The sequence below is a fragment of the Hemiscyllium ocellatum genome, chromosome 18 (assembly GCF_020745735.1).
Source record: "Hemiscyllium ocellatum isolate sHemOce1 chromosome 18, sHemOce1.pat.X.cur, whole genome shotgun sequence".
NCBI classification, from domain to species: Eukaryota; Metazoa; Chordata; class Chondrichthyes; order Orectolobiformes; family Hemiscylliidae; genus Hemiscyllium; species Hemiscyllium ocellatum.
This window is the reverse complement of record NC_083418.1, coordinates 16,182,061-16,196,916: the sequence shown is the minus strand read 5'-3', so window position 1 is coordinate 16,196,916 and position 14,856 is coordinate 16,182,061. Positions and strand designations below refer to the sequence as shown.

Sequence of the window (14,856 nt, the reverse complement as noted above, 5' to 3'; positions counted from 1 at the left end):
GGCAGCATCTGTTGAGAGAAAGTGGAATTTGGGTCCAGTGATCCTTATTCTGTAGACGGATCTTTATACCCAAATCGTTAGCTCTGCTATAGAATATTCACTTCCCTTATCAAAGTCATTAATATTGTAAATAACTGTGGTGCCAGCACTGATCCCTGTGGTACACAATCAAACAGAGTTTGTCATCCTGAAAATGCCCTTCTTATCCCAAGTCTCTTTCTTCTAATGATGTGGAACTTACTACCATTTCTTTTCAATATTGTAATGCCCCATTGTAATATACAATGCATTTTTCAAAGATATGTTATGTTAATTGCCCTTTTTTAAATTGTTTGTTTTTCAGAGGTATGTGGAAATAGTTTTGTAGCTGATGTTGGAAGCTTAACATCTCCAAACTACCCAGGTCTTTATCCTAACAATGCTGACTGCAAGTGGCTAATTCGGGCAAAAGGTCGTTTTAAGGTATATAATAACTCAATAGTAAAATTGCAGAATATCAATCACAGGCAGTACTTGTAATATTTATTAAGATAAATAAAGATTCAGTGCAAGTAGAGACATTCAAGTTCCCTTGTTTTGAATTTGTTTGTGCTTGTCACAATGAATGTCATCAGTACTAGAAAATGGAACATCCTTTTATGTTTTGAATCAATTAAACATTTACGTATTTGGATATTTCATCAAATTAGTGAAAAATAAATCTACCATTCCAACAGATTTACCAAAATAGCAGACACAATCCAATATTGAACTATAGAACAGTGCAGCACAGTATAGACCCTCCGGCCCACTATGTTGTGCCGAGCATTTATCTTAATCTAAGATCAACCTAACCGACACATTCCTCAATTTACTGCTGCCCATGTACTTGTCCAGCAGTCGCTTACATGTCTCTAATGTCTCTGACTCTCACCGCTGGCAGTGCATTCCACGCACCCAATGCTCTCTGTGTAAATAACCTAACTCTGACATCTCCCCTACACCTTCCTCCATTCACCTTAAAGTTATGAACCCTCTTGACAGCCATTTCTGTCCTGGGGAAAAATCCCTGGCTATCTACTCTGTCGATGCTTCTCACCTTGTACACCTCTATCAAGTCACCTCTCTTCCTTCTTCTCCCCAGTGTGAAAAGCCCAACCTCAGTCAACCTCTCTTCACAAGACATTCCCCCCAATCCAGGAAGCATCCTGGTAAATCTCCTCTGCACTGTCTCTGAAACATCGACATTGATTTTCCAATTCCCTTTGTCAAACAGAGGAACAACATTTGCCTCACTCCAATCATCCGGCACTATTTCCGTGGAGAGTGAGAATGCAAAGATCATCACCAAAAGCACAGCAATCTCATTCCTCGCTTTCCATAGTAACCTTGGATATATCTGGTCCGGCCCTGGGGACTTATCTATCTTGATGCATGCTGGAATTTCCACTTTCTTAATATCAATCTGTTCAACCCTATTAACCTGGTCCACGGTGTTCTCACTATCAACAAGGTCCCTCTCTCTAGTGAATAGTGAAGCAAAAACCTATTTAGCGCTTCCCCTCCCTCTTCAGACTCCAGGCACAAGTTCCCTCCACTATTCCTGATCAGCCCTACCCTCTCTCTAAACATTTTCTTATTCCTCATGTAAGTGTAAAATACTTTTGGGTTTTCCCTAATCCTTTCCACCAAGGCTTTTTCATGCGCCTTCATAGCTCTCCTCAGTCCATTTTTGCGTTCTTTCCTAGCTACCCTGTAATCCTCTAAAGCTGTGCCAGATCTTGCTTCCTTAAGTAAACTTCCTTCTTCCTCTTGACAAGAAGCACCTCTTCTCTTGTCATCCAAGGTTCCTTCACCTTACCATTACTTACCTGTCTCAGTGGGACAAAGTTATCCAACATTCACAAAAAGTGCTCCTTAAACAGCCTCCACATATCTGTTGTGCATTTTCTGTGGAACAATTGTTCCCAATTTATATTCCACAGCTCCTGTCTAATAGCAGTGTAATTTCCCCTCCCCCAATTAAATACCATCCCGTATTGTCTGTTCCTATCCCACTCCATGGCTTTGTTAAAGGTGAGGCAGTTGTGGTCACTGTCACTGAAATATTCTCCCACTGAGGGATCTGACACTTGGCCTGGCTCATTGCCAATCACTAAATGGCCATCCCTTCATCAGCCTATCTACTTATTGAGTCAGGAATTCTGTCTGACACATCTGACAAAATTGGCTCCATCCAGACCAAGTGCACGAAGGAGGTTTCAATTAATATTGAAAAAGTTTAAGTCACCAATAATAACAAATCTGTTACATCTGCACCTTTCCAAGATCTGCTGTCCAATCTGTTTTTGCATCTCTGCTGTTATTGGGGGGTCTACAGAAAACACCCAATAAAGTGACTACAACTTCCCTATTACTGACTTCCACCAATACCGACTCAGTAGACAAACCTCCTCAACAATCACCTTTTCTGCAGTTGTGATTCACTCTCTAATTAACAATGCTCCTCCCCTTCCTCTTTTGCTTCTCTCCCTATTCTTTTCAAAAGATCTAAACCCTGGAACATCCAGCAACTATCTCTGCCCCTGTGAAATCCATGTCTCCGTAATGGCCACAACATTGTAGTTTCAAGTACTGATCAATGCTCTAAGTTCATCACTCTTATTCCTGACACTCCTTGCATTGAAACAGACAGACTTTAACCCATCCCCTTGCCCTATCGACTGTTTATCCTTCCTCACAGACTCTCTGCATTCTAGGCAAAAGTGAGGACTGCAGATGCTGGAAACCAGAGTCTAGATTTGGGTAGTGCTGGAAAAGCACAGCAGATCAGGCAGCATCCGAAGAGCTGCATTCAATTCCAGTCTGTTCAACAACTACCCTCACCTCTGATCTGTAGCTCTCGTTCCCATCCCCCTGCCAAACTAATTTAAACCCTCCCGAAGTGCTCTCGCAAATCTCCCAACCAGGACTTTGGTGCTCCTTCGGTTTAAGTGCAATCTGTCCTTCATGTACAGGTCCCACCTTCTCAGAAGGTACCCCAATGATCTACATACCTGAAACCCTCCCTCCTGCACCAGCTCTGTAGCCAAATGTTTAGCAGCACTCACTCCCTATTCTTTATTTCACTTGCACGTGGCACCGTTAGTAATCCTGAGGTTACTACTCTGTTTGTCCTGCTTTTTAGCTTCCAACCTAACTCCCTGAAATCACTTTTTAGATCCTCATCCCTTTTCCTAAGCTATGTCATTGGTGCCAATATGCACCATGAGTTCTTGCTGCTCACCCTTCCCCTTCAGAATCTTGTAGACTCGATCAGAGACATCCTGGACCCTGGCATTTGGGAGGTAACATATCTTCTGGGAGTCCTATTTGCGACCACAGAATCTCCAGTCCGTTCTTCTAACTATTGAGTCTCCTACCACTAGCGCTTTTCTGTTCTCCCCCTTCCCTTCTGAGTCACGAGCCACGCCACTATGGCTTTCCCCAGTAGGTCCCCCCCTTAACAGTATCCAAAATGATATACTTATTATTGAGAGTAACGGCCACGGGAATCCCTGCACTGTCTGCCTGTTCCCTTTCCCTCCCCTGACTGTAATCCATCTACATTTTCCCTGTACCCAGGTGTGATTATTTCCATGTATCTCCTCTCTTTTATCTCCTCTGCCTCCCAAATGATCCAAAATTCATCCAGCTCCAGTTTCCTAATGTGGTTTCTGAGGAGCTGGAGTTGGGTGCATTTCCTGCAGCTGAAGTCAATAGGGACACGAGTGGTGAGCTTTACCTCCCACATCCTACAGGAGGAGTATGCATCCACCCTAACATCCATTCTAACTGTTATGAATTTGCAATGAAACTGTTTTATACAAATCACACTGCAGATTGTAGCTAAAGAAGGATGCATTGATTGGCTGTTGAATTTATGTAATTATCAATGAGATTGTGGTTCTTCTCTAGCATTTTAGCTAACTTTATTTTTGAGATTTTAAAACTTATGGAAAAGTGATTGAATCAAAGGTGAAATGTATGTAAAGGGAATTGGAATATATTGGCAACAGTTGCAAAAGATTATACAAGAGAAAACCACAATGGGCAAATTTTCTGTTCTCTGGAAGATGACTGAAGTTAATCAAGTTCTTACATGGAGTTTCCAGGAAGTTTAAATTCCATTGGGACATTTTGTTAATATCTCCAACTCTGTGCTGGAGTCAAAGGCTATAGAGTCAATGTCATTTATTTGTAAGGTTACTAAGTGAATGTGACCTGGTTTAACACTTGGGAATTCTGCAATTAAAACTCCAAATCGTCTCCTATAACTATCCAACTACTCTGCTTGAACTCCTGATCACCAACTATCTCTGCGACTTGTCCTGCTTATTTACATGGCCCAGTTCAACTAACCCACCAACCACTACCACTCCTGATTCAACTATCCTCAACCTCCTTACAACACCAGACTCCCAACTACACTCTGACCTATATTTGACTCCTCTACCTCCCGACCATCCAACTACAGAGAAAACTTGATAAGCCAAAGGGCACAGCCGGAGAGTATTTCGTTCGCTTAATTGAATGCCAGATAATCAATGCTGGATGACATAGTTAACCATGCATCGGGCTTTTGTGATCTTCGAAGATCTGAAGTTCAGTTAATCGAATGCCAGATAATCAAGGGTCCTCTGTTCTCCTTTAACCTAATAGTCACCCCTGACCTGTTATGGCTACCTCTCCAACAATCCAACTACCCCAAACACTTTAACACAACCTAACCAGTCCCCAACTACCTGTCTGCCCCAACTACTAGCTAACCTTTTGACCCTACCCAACTACTCTAGATCACCAAATGCACTCCAACCCAACTTTATGATCACCTGACTACCCTGCTGGCCTGATTACTACACAACTACACTCTCAGCTTTTCATCCACATTACACATTCGCACAGTTATCCAATCAACCCATCTCCATACATAGCTCACTCACAAACTCAGCTAACCACCTACCTATTCCACTGAACTACTCACCTGACCCTGGTACTCATCCTTCCTACCTCACCCATCTATCTATTCTACTCATCTATCCACTTAGCCATTTGCCCAACCTATCCAACATCGACTCAATGATTGATCCACCCTACCCAACTACCCACTCGCCTATCCATCTTACCCAACTGTGCGTTTTGGTCTTCCTCCTAGTGGAAGGATGTTGTAATATTTGAAAGAATTCAGAAAATAATTACAAGGATTTTTGCCAGGATTGGAGGGTTTGAGCTATCAGGAAGGGGTGAATAAGGTGGGACTGTTTTCCCTGGAGAATTGGAGGCTGAGGAGTGACCTTACAGAGGTTTACAAAATCATGAGAGACATGTTTAGGGTAAATAGACAAGGTCTTTTCCCTGGGTTGGGGGAGTCCAGGACTAGAGGGCATAGGTTTAGGGTGAGAGGGAAAAATTTTAAATGGGCAACATTTTCATGTAGACCGTGGTGCGTGTATGGCATGAACTGCCAGAGTAATGTTGGAAGCTAGTACAATTACAACATTTAAAAGGCATCTGGATGGGTATATGAATAGCAAGGATTTAGAGGGATATAGGCTAAGTGCTGGCAAATGGGACTTGATTAATTTAGAATATCTGGTCAGCATGAACAAGTTGGACTGAAGTGTTTGTTTTTATGCTATACACCTCTATGACTCTCTAACCCAAATGCACTCAACCACCTAACCCTTGCAGAAAAGGATGGCTGTTTTCCTTTAGTCGGGAGATGGCAAATTCAGTTTCTGCAAACTTTATTCTTTTCTTATAGAACTACAGATATTATGGCATTTAGGGCAATTCTTATCATATGGCATGTCTAGTTGTGCCGAATTAGTTCAAGTCATGATTTGTTCTTTTCATCAGTCTTAATTTGTCTCTTCACTTTTTCATTGTTGATCCCTAAAATGCAGGGGCCCTTCCCAGTAACTCAGCCTCAGTGTGGTTTCTTTGAATGTGATAGTCTCCCAACATCTACGTTGCATTTCTTCATGTTTATTAAAACTGATTAAATTTTCATCACTGTCACCATATAATGTGGCTAAGCCATCCAGAATGGACTGAGTAGATTTGCTGCCACTGGTACCATTTGGAGAAACGTACCCACACAAAGTCTTTGGCAGAAGTTAAGTTCAATATTGATAAACTAAAAAGGTTTATTACATAGTACCTGTTACCTAGTTAGCTTCCATCTAAGATACAAGATGATCTCTTGTGATACATCAGGCTTAAATTGAGATTAAGTACATACTGCTGTTAACAACATTGATCTAGCACAACTTGCACTGAACTCAAAAATATACTAAATAAATACTCCAAAGAACAGCCCTTGATACATGGGTTTGTGTTGTAGATTCTCTTAATTCTTCCAAGTACTAATCTCTTTATACACTATCTCCCACTGAGTTTTTCTAGTCATTAGTTTTTAAATACACTTTTCTCAAATAGGTAAAGTGGGTTTACCATTGTCACATCTCCTTCCAAGTCTCTGACTTAATAAATGTTAGATAATTTGGTTGGGATGAAATTCTACTGCTTGAGGATTAAATGTTCAGGTACAATTTGTTGCTACACAGAAACTATAAAGGATCTTTGGTTTCCCAAATACAATTTGCAGATATTGTGTGGCACTGATGGGACTGTTGAATGTTTATTTTCAACTTTTTCAAATTGTGTTGAATAGTTTTGTTTCTGAAAGAAGTAATCTTTTTACATAGAAATGATGTAAGCTTGTAGGTCATCCTTCTGTTCTCTCATGAATGCTTTTAGATAATATCAGCACCTTATCAGGTTCAAACTTAAACAGTGAAACTGACGATGCTATTTAGTTTTGGTACCGCTTTTTTTAAAAGAGCTGATTTTACCTTATCAAGAGTCTACACTAACTCCATAATATATTTGAGGTTGGGTATTCCAGACCCTATTCCTGGTCTTGTCCATAACAAACTGGGGACTCACCTGGGATCAAAATTATTAATTCCAGGTTGGGTTTAGGATCATTGGGCTCAAAACACAGTCAATGATGACTGTAGGTGTTCTTTTTTAGTTGCATTCAGTTGGTTTAAATAAGGAGTGTCATGTGTAATAATGGCTCCCTTTCATTGGCTAAGCTTTTCCTGGGTGTGAAAGAAGTCACTTGTGGTAGTTTACAGAAGGTGAATAAGGCAACATTCTTGGAATTGGTAGACAATCTGAAGTTGGTACTGGCTGCATCCAGGAAGAAAGTAGGTATACTTACAGCAATATCTCAGCATTCACGATTGCCAGATATGCAATTGGAATCATTAGAAATGATAAAATTCAATTGCAAATGAAGCAACTTTTATTAGAGGCAAAATCAAAAGAATTGAAAGTTTGAATACGAAAAGGGAATGGAACAGTTTGAATTATGATTAAAAGCAGAAGAAAGGGGTCTAGAGAGAAAGCCTTTAAACATTGGCGATTGGGACTGAAAGTTGACTTAAAATGTTGCAGGTAAAGGTAACAGATTCTCATCTGTTACCTTTACCTGCAACATTTTAAATGAACTTTCAGTATTGGGTAGGACAAAAATGAAGAACAACCTTATCACAGTAAAAGGTCAAGTGGGGATCTGTTTAAATGTATCCAATCATCACCAAGATTTGATGTGAAGGTTGTAGGAGCTTTTTTCATTTCTTTCGAGAAAGTGGCTAAACAAGTGAAATGGCCACTGTGAGGGAAGTGATATTCTAATGGTATTATTTTTCGATAATAATCCAGAGACCCTGGTAATATTCTGCAGACCAGGGTTCATGTCCGGCAGATGGTGGAAATTGAATTCAATAAGTATCTGGAATTAGGAGCCTAGCAACGACTATGAAAGGATTGTCAATTGTTAGAAAAACCCATTTGGTTCACTAATGTCCTTCTGAGAAGAAAACTGCTGTCCTGACCTACATGTGACTCCAGACCCACAGCAATGTGGTCGACACTTAACTGTCCTCTGGGCAATTAGGGCTGGTCTGTCCAGTGACACCCATATCCCATGAAAGAATAAAAAAAGACAGTCTGGGTGTTGTTGATACAAACAAAGTTGGTTGGTAAAACTGTTATGCATCATTATCAACAGAGGTATCTGGGGATTATGATGACATGAAAAAAGTACATATTAAGTACATATGAACCAGTGCCAGAAAACCAAAAAGACACTTTAGATTTGAATTTGATTTGATCTAATTCATTATTGACACATGTAACTAGGTACACTGAAATGTTTTGCATGCAGTATAGACAGTACATAGTGCATGGAGGAATAGAATGAGCAATATAATGTTGCGGCAGCAAAGCAAATGCACAAAGAGTGAGATTTTAGAAATTGAAGGAGGAAACCTCATCAAATGACATGGAATTTGAAAGGTGAAAGTGGGTACTGCAGATGCTGGAGATTAGAATCAAGATTAGAGTAGCGCTGGAAAAGCACAGCAAGTCAGGCTGCATCCGAGGAGCAGGAAAATCGATGTTTCAGGCAAAAAGCCCTTCATCAGGAAGTCATTCTGCTATGCTTTTTCAGCACTACTCTAATCTTGAGAGAATTTGAAAGGATCAAGCAAAGTAACTTTGAGAGATGGGTAAGGGCATTAAAGATAGGATTCTCTTACAGAGACTGTTATTTTGTAGGATTTCAAAAATTCACCTCCTGAAGTTGTGAGAACTCATTGGAAAAATTGGCAGCAGAAATATCAGATGATTCTGAGTTGGTTTGTATATCAAAGTTTGGCTTCTGACATCAATTTCAATCTGACAGAAATTAGTAAAAAGAGAAATCTCAGATGGTAAAGGAAAAGGAGATCTCATTGAAGCTAGGAAAGATAGTTTACCACAGGTTAAAAAAGAAACTCATTGGGGAAAGAGAAGTTAAAAACCTCAGATGTTTTTACTGTAATAAAGTAGGACACATGAAGTCACAGTGTTGATGGTTTTAATAGGCACAGGAAAGACAGATGTGATAAAACAGAATAAGCTGTTGGGATTTTTTGAAATGATGAAGAAAATCACTTTATTCCTGATGAAGGGCTTTTGCCCGAAACATCGATTTTACTGCTGCTCGGGTGCTGCCTGAACTGCTGTGCTCTTCCAGCACCACTAATCCAGAATGAAGAAAATCACAGTTGAAACTAAAGAATAGCAAAAGAATGTACAAGGTTCAGAGGTTTGTTAATAAATAAGGACCAGATCTCTTTAAATAATTTACTTGTGTGTGTAAAGTTTACTCATGTGTACCAGGTGGAGTAGGTAAAGAAATTAAGACTTTAAAAGATACAGGAGCAAGTCAATCTTTGATAGTGAGAGATAAGGAGATATGTAATTCAGGAGTATTAGCAAAGAAGCTGGTAATATTTTATAATTCATGATGAGAAGAATAGTGTTCCATTATTTGAGGTGAGGTTGGAGAGTTGGATGAAAAGTGGTAAATTGGTGACAGGAGTAAGAGGGAAATTCTCTGTTCCTGAAATACAGTTTGTCCCCAGTAAATGTAGAGCTGGATCACAGGTGGGAGTGATGCCTACTATGAATGAAAAGCCAATGGAAAATCAAACAACTGAGGTCTCACCTCCTAGGAAGTATATCCTAGGATTTTTCCTAACTGTGTGGTATAAAAGATTACAAAGCCAGAAGTGGAAACATGAGGAGAAGGAAAGAATAAAGACAAGGAAGTTGAAGTTCCTTTATCAGAAACTATGTTGAATCGAATAGTTGAGAACAAACCAGAACAAGTAGAGGACAAAATGGATATTTTTCAATTCAGGGAAGTTAGCTGAATTACAAAAGAAAGATGGAAAGATAAAGCAGTTGTATCAAAAAGTGGGACAAAAGAGCAATTTGAGTGTATCCCAAAAATCTTAAAAATAAGTCTTGATGAGGAAATGGAGACCATTACATAGTCAAGCAGATGAAAAATGGACAGAAGGTCATCAAGTTTCATTATCGGCGAGTTGTAGAGAGGAGATGCCACAGGTAGCAAGTGAGGTACTAGCAGGAGATCATTGGGAGTAAGAAAAATTCAAGTCAAGATACAAAAACATTTTTAATGGCCTGGCTTGCATAAAGATGTGGTTGAATTTTGCCAGATATGTCACACATGTCAGGTAATGAGAAAGCATCAGGCAATGATAAACCCAACACCTTAAAACCCATTCAAGCATGTGAGGAACCTTTTACAAGTGTCTTAATTAATTATGTAGGACCCTTCCCTGAAACAAAAAACAGGAATCAATATTTTTTGACTATAATGAGTGTATCTACTATATTTCCAGAGGCCATTCCATTATGCAATATTACAGCTAAAAGGATTGTGGAAGTTACTAATTTTCTTTTTCATGAGATACAGACTATTCACAGAGATACAAGTGGATCAAGGATCAAATTTTGCATCAATTTTTTCAAAGAAAGAATGGATAGCTTAGGAATAAAACAATTTAAATCAACTGCATGCCATCCAGAATTGCAGGGAGCATTAGATTAGATTCCCTACAGTGTGTAAGGAGGCCCTTCAGCCCAACCATGCACACGCCGACCAAAGAGTAACCCACCTAGACTCATTCCCCTCTGAATGATGCACCTAACACTATGGGCAATTTAGCATGGCCAATTCACCTGAGTTGTACATCTTTGGACTGTGGGAGGAAGCCCATGCAGACATGGGGAGAACGTGCAAACTCCACACAGACAATCACCCAAGGCTGGAATTGAACCTGGGATTCTGGTGCTATGCAGCAGCAGTGCTAACCACTGAGCCACCATGCCACCTATTAGAACCTTGGCATCACATTTTAAAGACCATGATAACAGCCTATAGTCAAGAGGATTGGGATAAAGGAATTCCATTTGCACTTTTTGCAATTTGGGAAACACCAAATGAATCAACTAAATTCAGTCCATTTGAACCAGGGTTATAGAGTGGTAGAGAAGTACAACATGGAAATAGACCCTTCGGTCTAAATTGTCCATGCTGACCAGCTATGCTAAATTAAATGAGTCCCATTTGCCATATTTGGCCATATCCCTCTAAACCCTTCCTATTCATGTACCCATCCAGATGCCTTTTAAATGTTGTAATTGTACCGGCCTCCACCATTTCCACTGGCAGGTCATTTGATACACACACATCCTCAAGGTGAAAAGGTTGCCCCTTAGGTCCCTGTTAAATCCCTATCACCTTAAACATAGTTCTGGACTCCCCTATACTGGGAAAAGACAGTAACTATTGAGTCTCTCCATGCCCCTCATGATTTTATAAATTTCTGTAATGCCACTCCTCAGCTTCTGATGCTCCAGGAAAAATAGCCATGGAATATTCATCATCTTCCTATAGCTTAAATTATTTTTTGTATATGAAGTGAGAGGACCACTTAAATTAATTAAAGAAAAATTGGTGACACAGCATTCAGAGAGTACATTATTGGACAATGTGTTGAATTTTAGGGAGAGATTAAATAGAAAGGGTGACTTGGCTGGAATGCATTTCAAAATAGCACAGCATAGGGTGAAACAGAAAGTGACAAGAAATAAAAAATCTGTAGTTTTGCCCATGGAGATAAAGTTTTCATATTACTATCTGTGGTCAGTGAACATTTAACTGCAAGGTTTAATGGGCCTTATCAAATCGAAAGGAAATTGAGTGAGGTGAATTATGCTGTGCAATGCAATACAGCACAGGAACAAGTCCTTCAACCTACCAAGCCAGCACTGATTCCTAATCTTTATTTAGGCTCATTACTTATTGTCAATGTACAGTTTCTGCCTCTCTGTTTGCCTCTCATTCATATGTCCATCAGGATACCTCTTAAATGTTGCTAACATGCCTGCTCCCACTACCTCTACTGCCAGTGCATTTGAGGCACCCACCACCCTCAATTGAAAGATTTTCCCTGCACTTCTCCCTAAACTTTTCCCTCTCACCTTGAACCTGTGCTGTCTTGTAGTTGACTTTTCCACCCTGGGAAAAAGCCTCTAACTATTCAGTCTATGCCTCCCCCCCACCTTGAACCTATGCCCTCTTGTATTTGACCTTTCCACACTGGGAAAAAACCTCTTAAGTATTCATTCTATGCCTCACATAATTTTGTAGACTTCTATCAGGTCACTCCTCACCCTCCACCTTTCTGTTGAAAGCAATCTGAGTTATCCAACCTCACCTCATAACTAAAATCCTCCAGACCAGGTAACATCCTGGTAAACCTTGTCTGTACCCTCTCCAAACACCCACATCCTTTTGGTAGTGTTGCATACAATATTTCAACTGTGACCTCGTTAAAGTTTTATACAGCTGTAACATGACTTGCCAACTTTTATATTCAGTGCTCCAGCAAGTATGCTGCATGCCTTCTTGACCACTTTATCCACCTGTGTTGCCACTTTCAGGGATCTGTGCACCTGCATGCCCAGGTCCCTCTGTATGTCAATGCTCCTAAGAGTTCTCCCATTTATTGTATAATCCACGTCTAAATTTGATCTTCCAAAATGCATTACTTCTCATTTGTCCAAATTAAACCCCATCTACCATTTGCCTGCCCAAATCTGCAATCTATGTCCTACAGTATCCTTTGACAAGCCTCCTCAGTATCTGCAAGTCTGCCAATTTTAGTGTCATGCAGAAACTTACTAATCAGACCATGTATATTTTCCTCCAGAACATTTATATATATTGCAAACTCAAAAGTTCTAGCACCGATCACTGAGGAACACCACTAGTTACTGATCTCTATTCTGAAAAGAACCCTTCCACCACTACTCTCTGTCATTAATGATCAAACCAGTTCTGAATCCATCAAGTTAACATACCCTAGATCCCACTAGACTCTGCCTTTTGTACTGACCTGCCATGAGGTATCTTATCAAATACCTTACTAAAGTCCATGTAGACAATATCCACCGCCCTTTCCCCATCAATTATTCTTGTCACCTCCTCAAAAAATTCAATTAAATTCGTGAGCCATGACCTTCCCCACACATACCCATGCTGCCTATCCATTTGCTTCCAAAAGTAAAGAAATCGTCTCTCTCAGTATCTTCTCCAACAGCCGCCCCACTATTGGTGTCAGACTCACTGGCATATAATTCCCTGGATTATCTCTGTTTCCCTTATTAAACAAAGGAACAACATTGGCCATTCTCCAGTATTCTGGAACCTTACCTGAGGCCAAAGAAGATGTTAGGGCTACAGCAATTTCCTCCCTTGCAGCCCACAGTATCTTCGGATAAAACCCATTTGGCCCATGTCTATTTTAATGTATTTCAAGACACCCAAGACTTCCTCCTTCACTATGTTCATCTGCCCAAGATTATTCACAAACTTTCTTTAACCTCAACATCCCTCACATCCTCACTTTGGTGAATACTGATGTTTAGTATCATTAAAAATCTCACCCATTCCCTCTACCACCACACATAACCTCTCTCTTTTATCCTTGAGTGGGCTTACTCTTCCCCCCCACCACCCTCTTGATATTAATATGTGTGAAAAATGCTTTGGGATTCTCCTTAATCCTGCTGGCCAAGGACATTTTATAGCCTCATTTAGTCCTCATAACTCCCTGCTTGAGTTCTTTCCTACTTTTTCTACATTCTTCAAAGGCTTTCTCTGGTTTTAGTTGCCTAGATTTTAGGTATGCTTCCTTTTTTTTGACAAGGTTGATATTTTTTCTTGTCATCCAAAGCTCCTGAATCTGGCCATTCCTGTTCTTCATTTTCACAGGAACATGCCTGTCCTGCACTCTAATCAACAGGTGATTAAAAGATTCCACAAGTCAGGTGTAGATTTACCCTCAAACAGCTTCTCCCAATCCACATTCTCTAATTCTTGCCTAATTTATTACATTCATCTTAGGTCCACTCTTGCCCTTAGCCATAAAACACACAGAATTGTGATCATTATTCCTAAAGTACTCCTCCACTGAAACTTAGATCACCTGGTCAGGCTCACTTCCCAATACCAGATCCAGTGTCTATGCTATTTAACTATGAGATCTGCTTGATGATCCTTTTGAGTTAGGTTAACTTTCTGTTTCCATAATCCTCTTCTGTTGCTTTCAAATTTCAGCTCCTAACACAATCTGGATAGCTCCTTCCAATATGAAGATCCTGCTTTAATTGTAACAAATTTGAAAAAGCTGAATCAAAAATTACAATGACAAATCTATCTTTAGTTAGTTCTATTATAAATCACCATAATTACAAAATTCTAATAAGAAAGATTATTAATAGTTTTCAATAATATCTCTAGGGATCTGCATTCTTCAGTTAAATTTTACTCTCCTCGCTATAAGATCAATATTTGATGAAAACTTGTGCCAAAATTGAAAATAGTTGATGATCATTAACCAAGGTGATCTCTGTCATATCCCTGTTATTCCTAGGAAATTGTGATTTGCATCTTCCAAAGATGACAGATCATCATATAATGATTTGTGTTTGAATGAAGAAATATCTTGACGTTCTGTGTTCTCTTCTAAAAATCTGTGCTGCAACGTGTTAACCATTTTAACATAATTAATTCTGTGGTTCAGTGCTCGTTTTTGACTTTTGAACAACCTCAGCAAATATCTCACTTTTTTATAGAAGTTACTTTGGCATGAAAAAGCTGAACATTTTCTGTCTGTGTGTTTTGTTTTAATGCCACATCTGGAAAGTAACTTCGTGCATCAAAGAATTTGAAGATATTTTGTATTAGTCATTAATGTGATGTTTTTGTGCTTTTATAGTTTTGAAAGTTGGCAAATCCTGTAAACCTTTTGAGCTAGGTTAACTTTCTGTTTCCATCATCCTCTTCTACTATTTTGAAATTTCAGCTTCTAACACAATCTAGATAACTCTTTCCAATATGAC

General features: G+C 39.6%; 1 protein-coding gene across 1 annotated transcript in view; it reads left to right on the top strand.

Annotated features, from left to right (window-relative positions):
* LOC132824536 (astacin-like metalloendopeptidase) overlaps positions 1–14,856 on the top strand; it is a 300,317-nt gene that overhangs the window by 228,231 nt on the left and 57,230 nt on the right. The window contains exon 10 of the mRNA XM_060839170.1: positions 344–462. Coding sequence (XP_060695153.1) covers positions 344–462 — 119 coding nt within the window. The remainder of the gene's footprint in view (positions 1–343; positions 463–14,856) is intronic.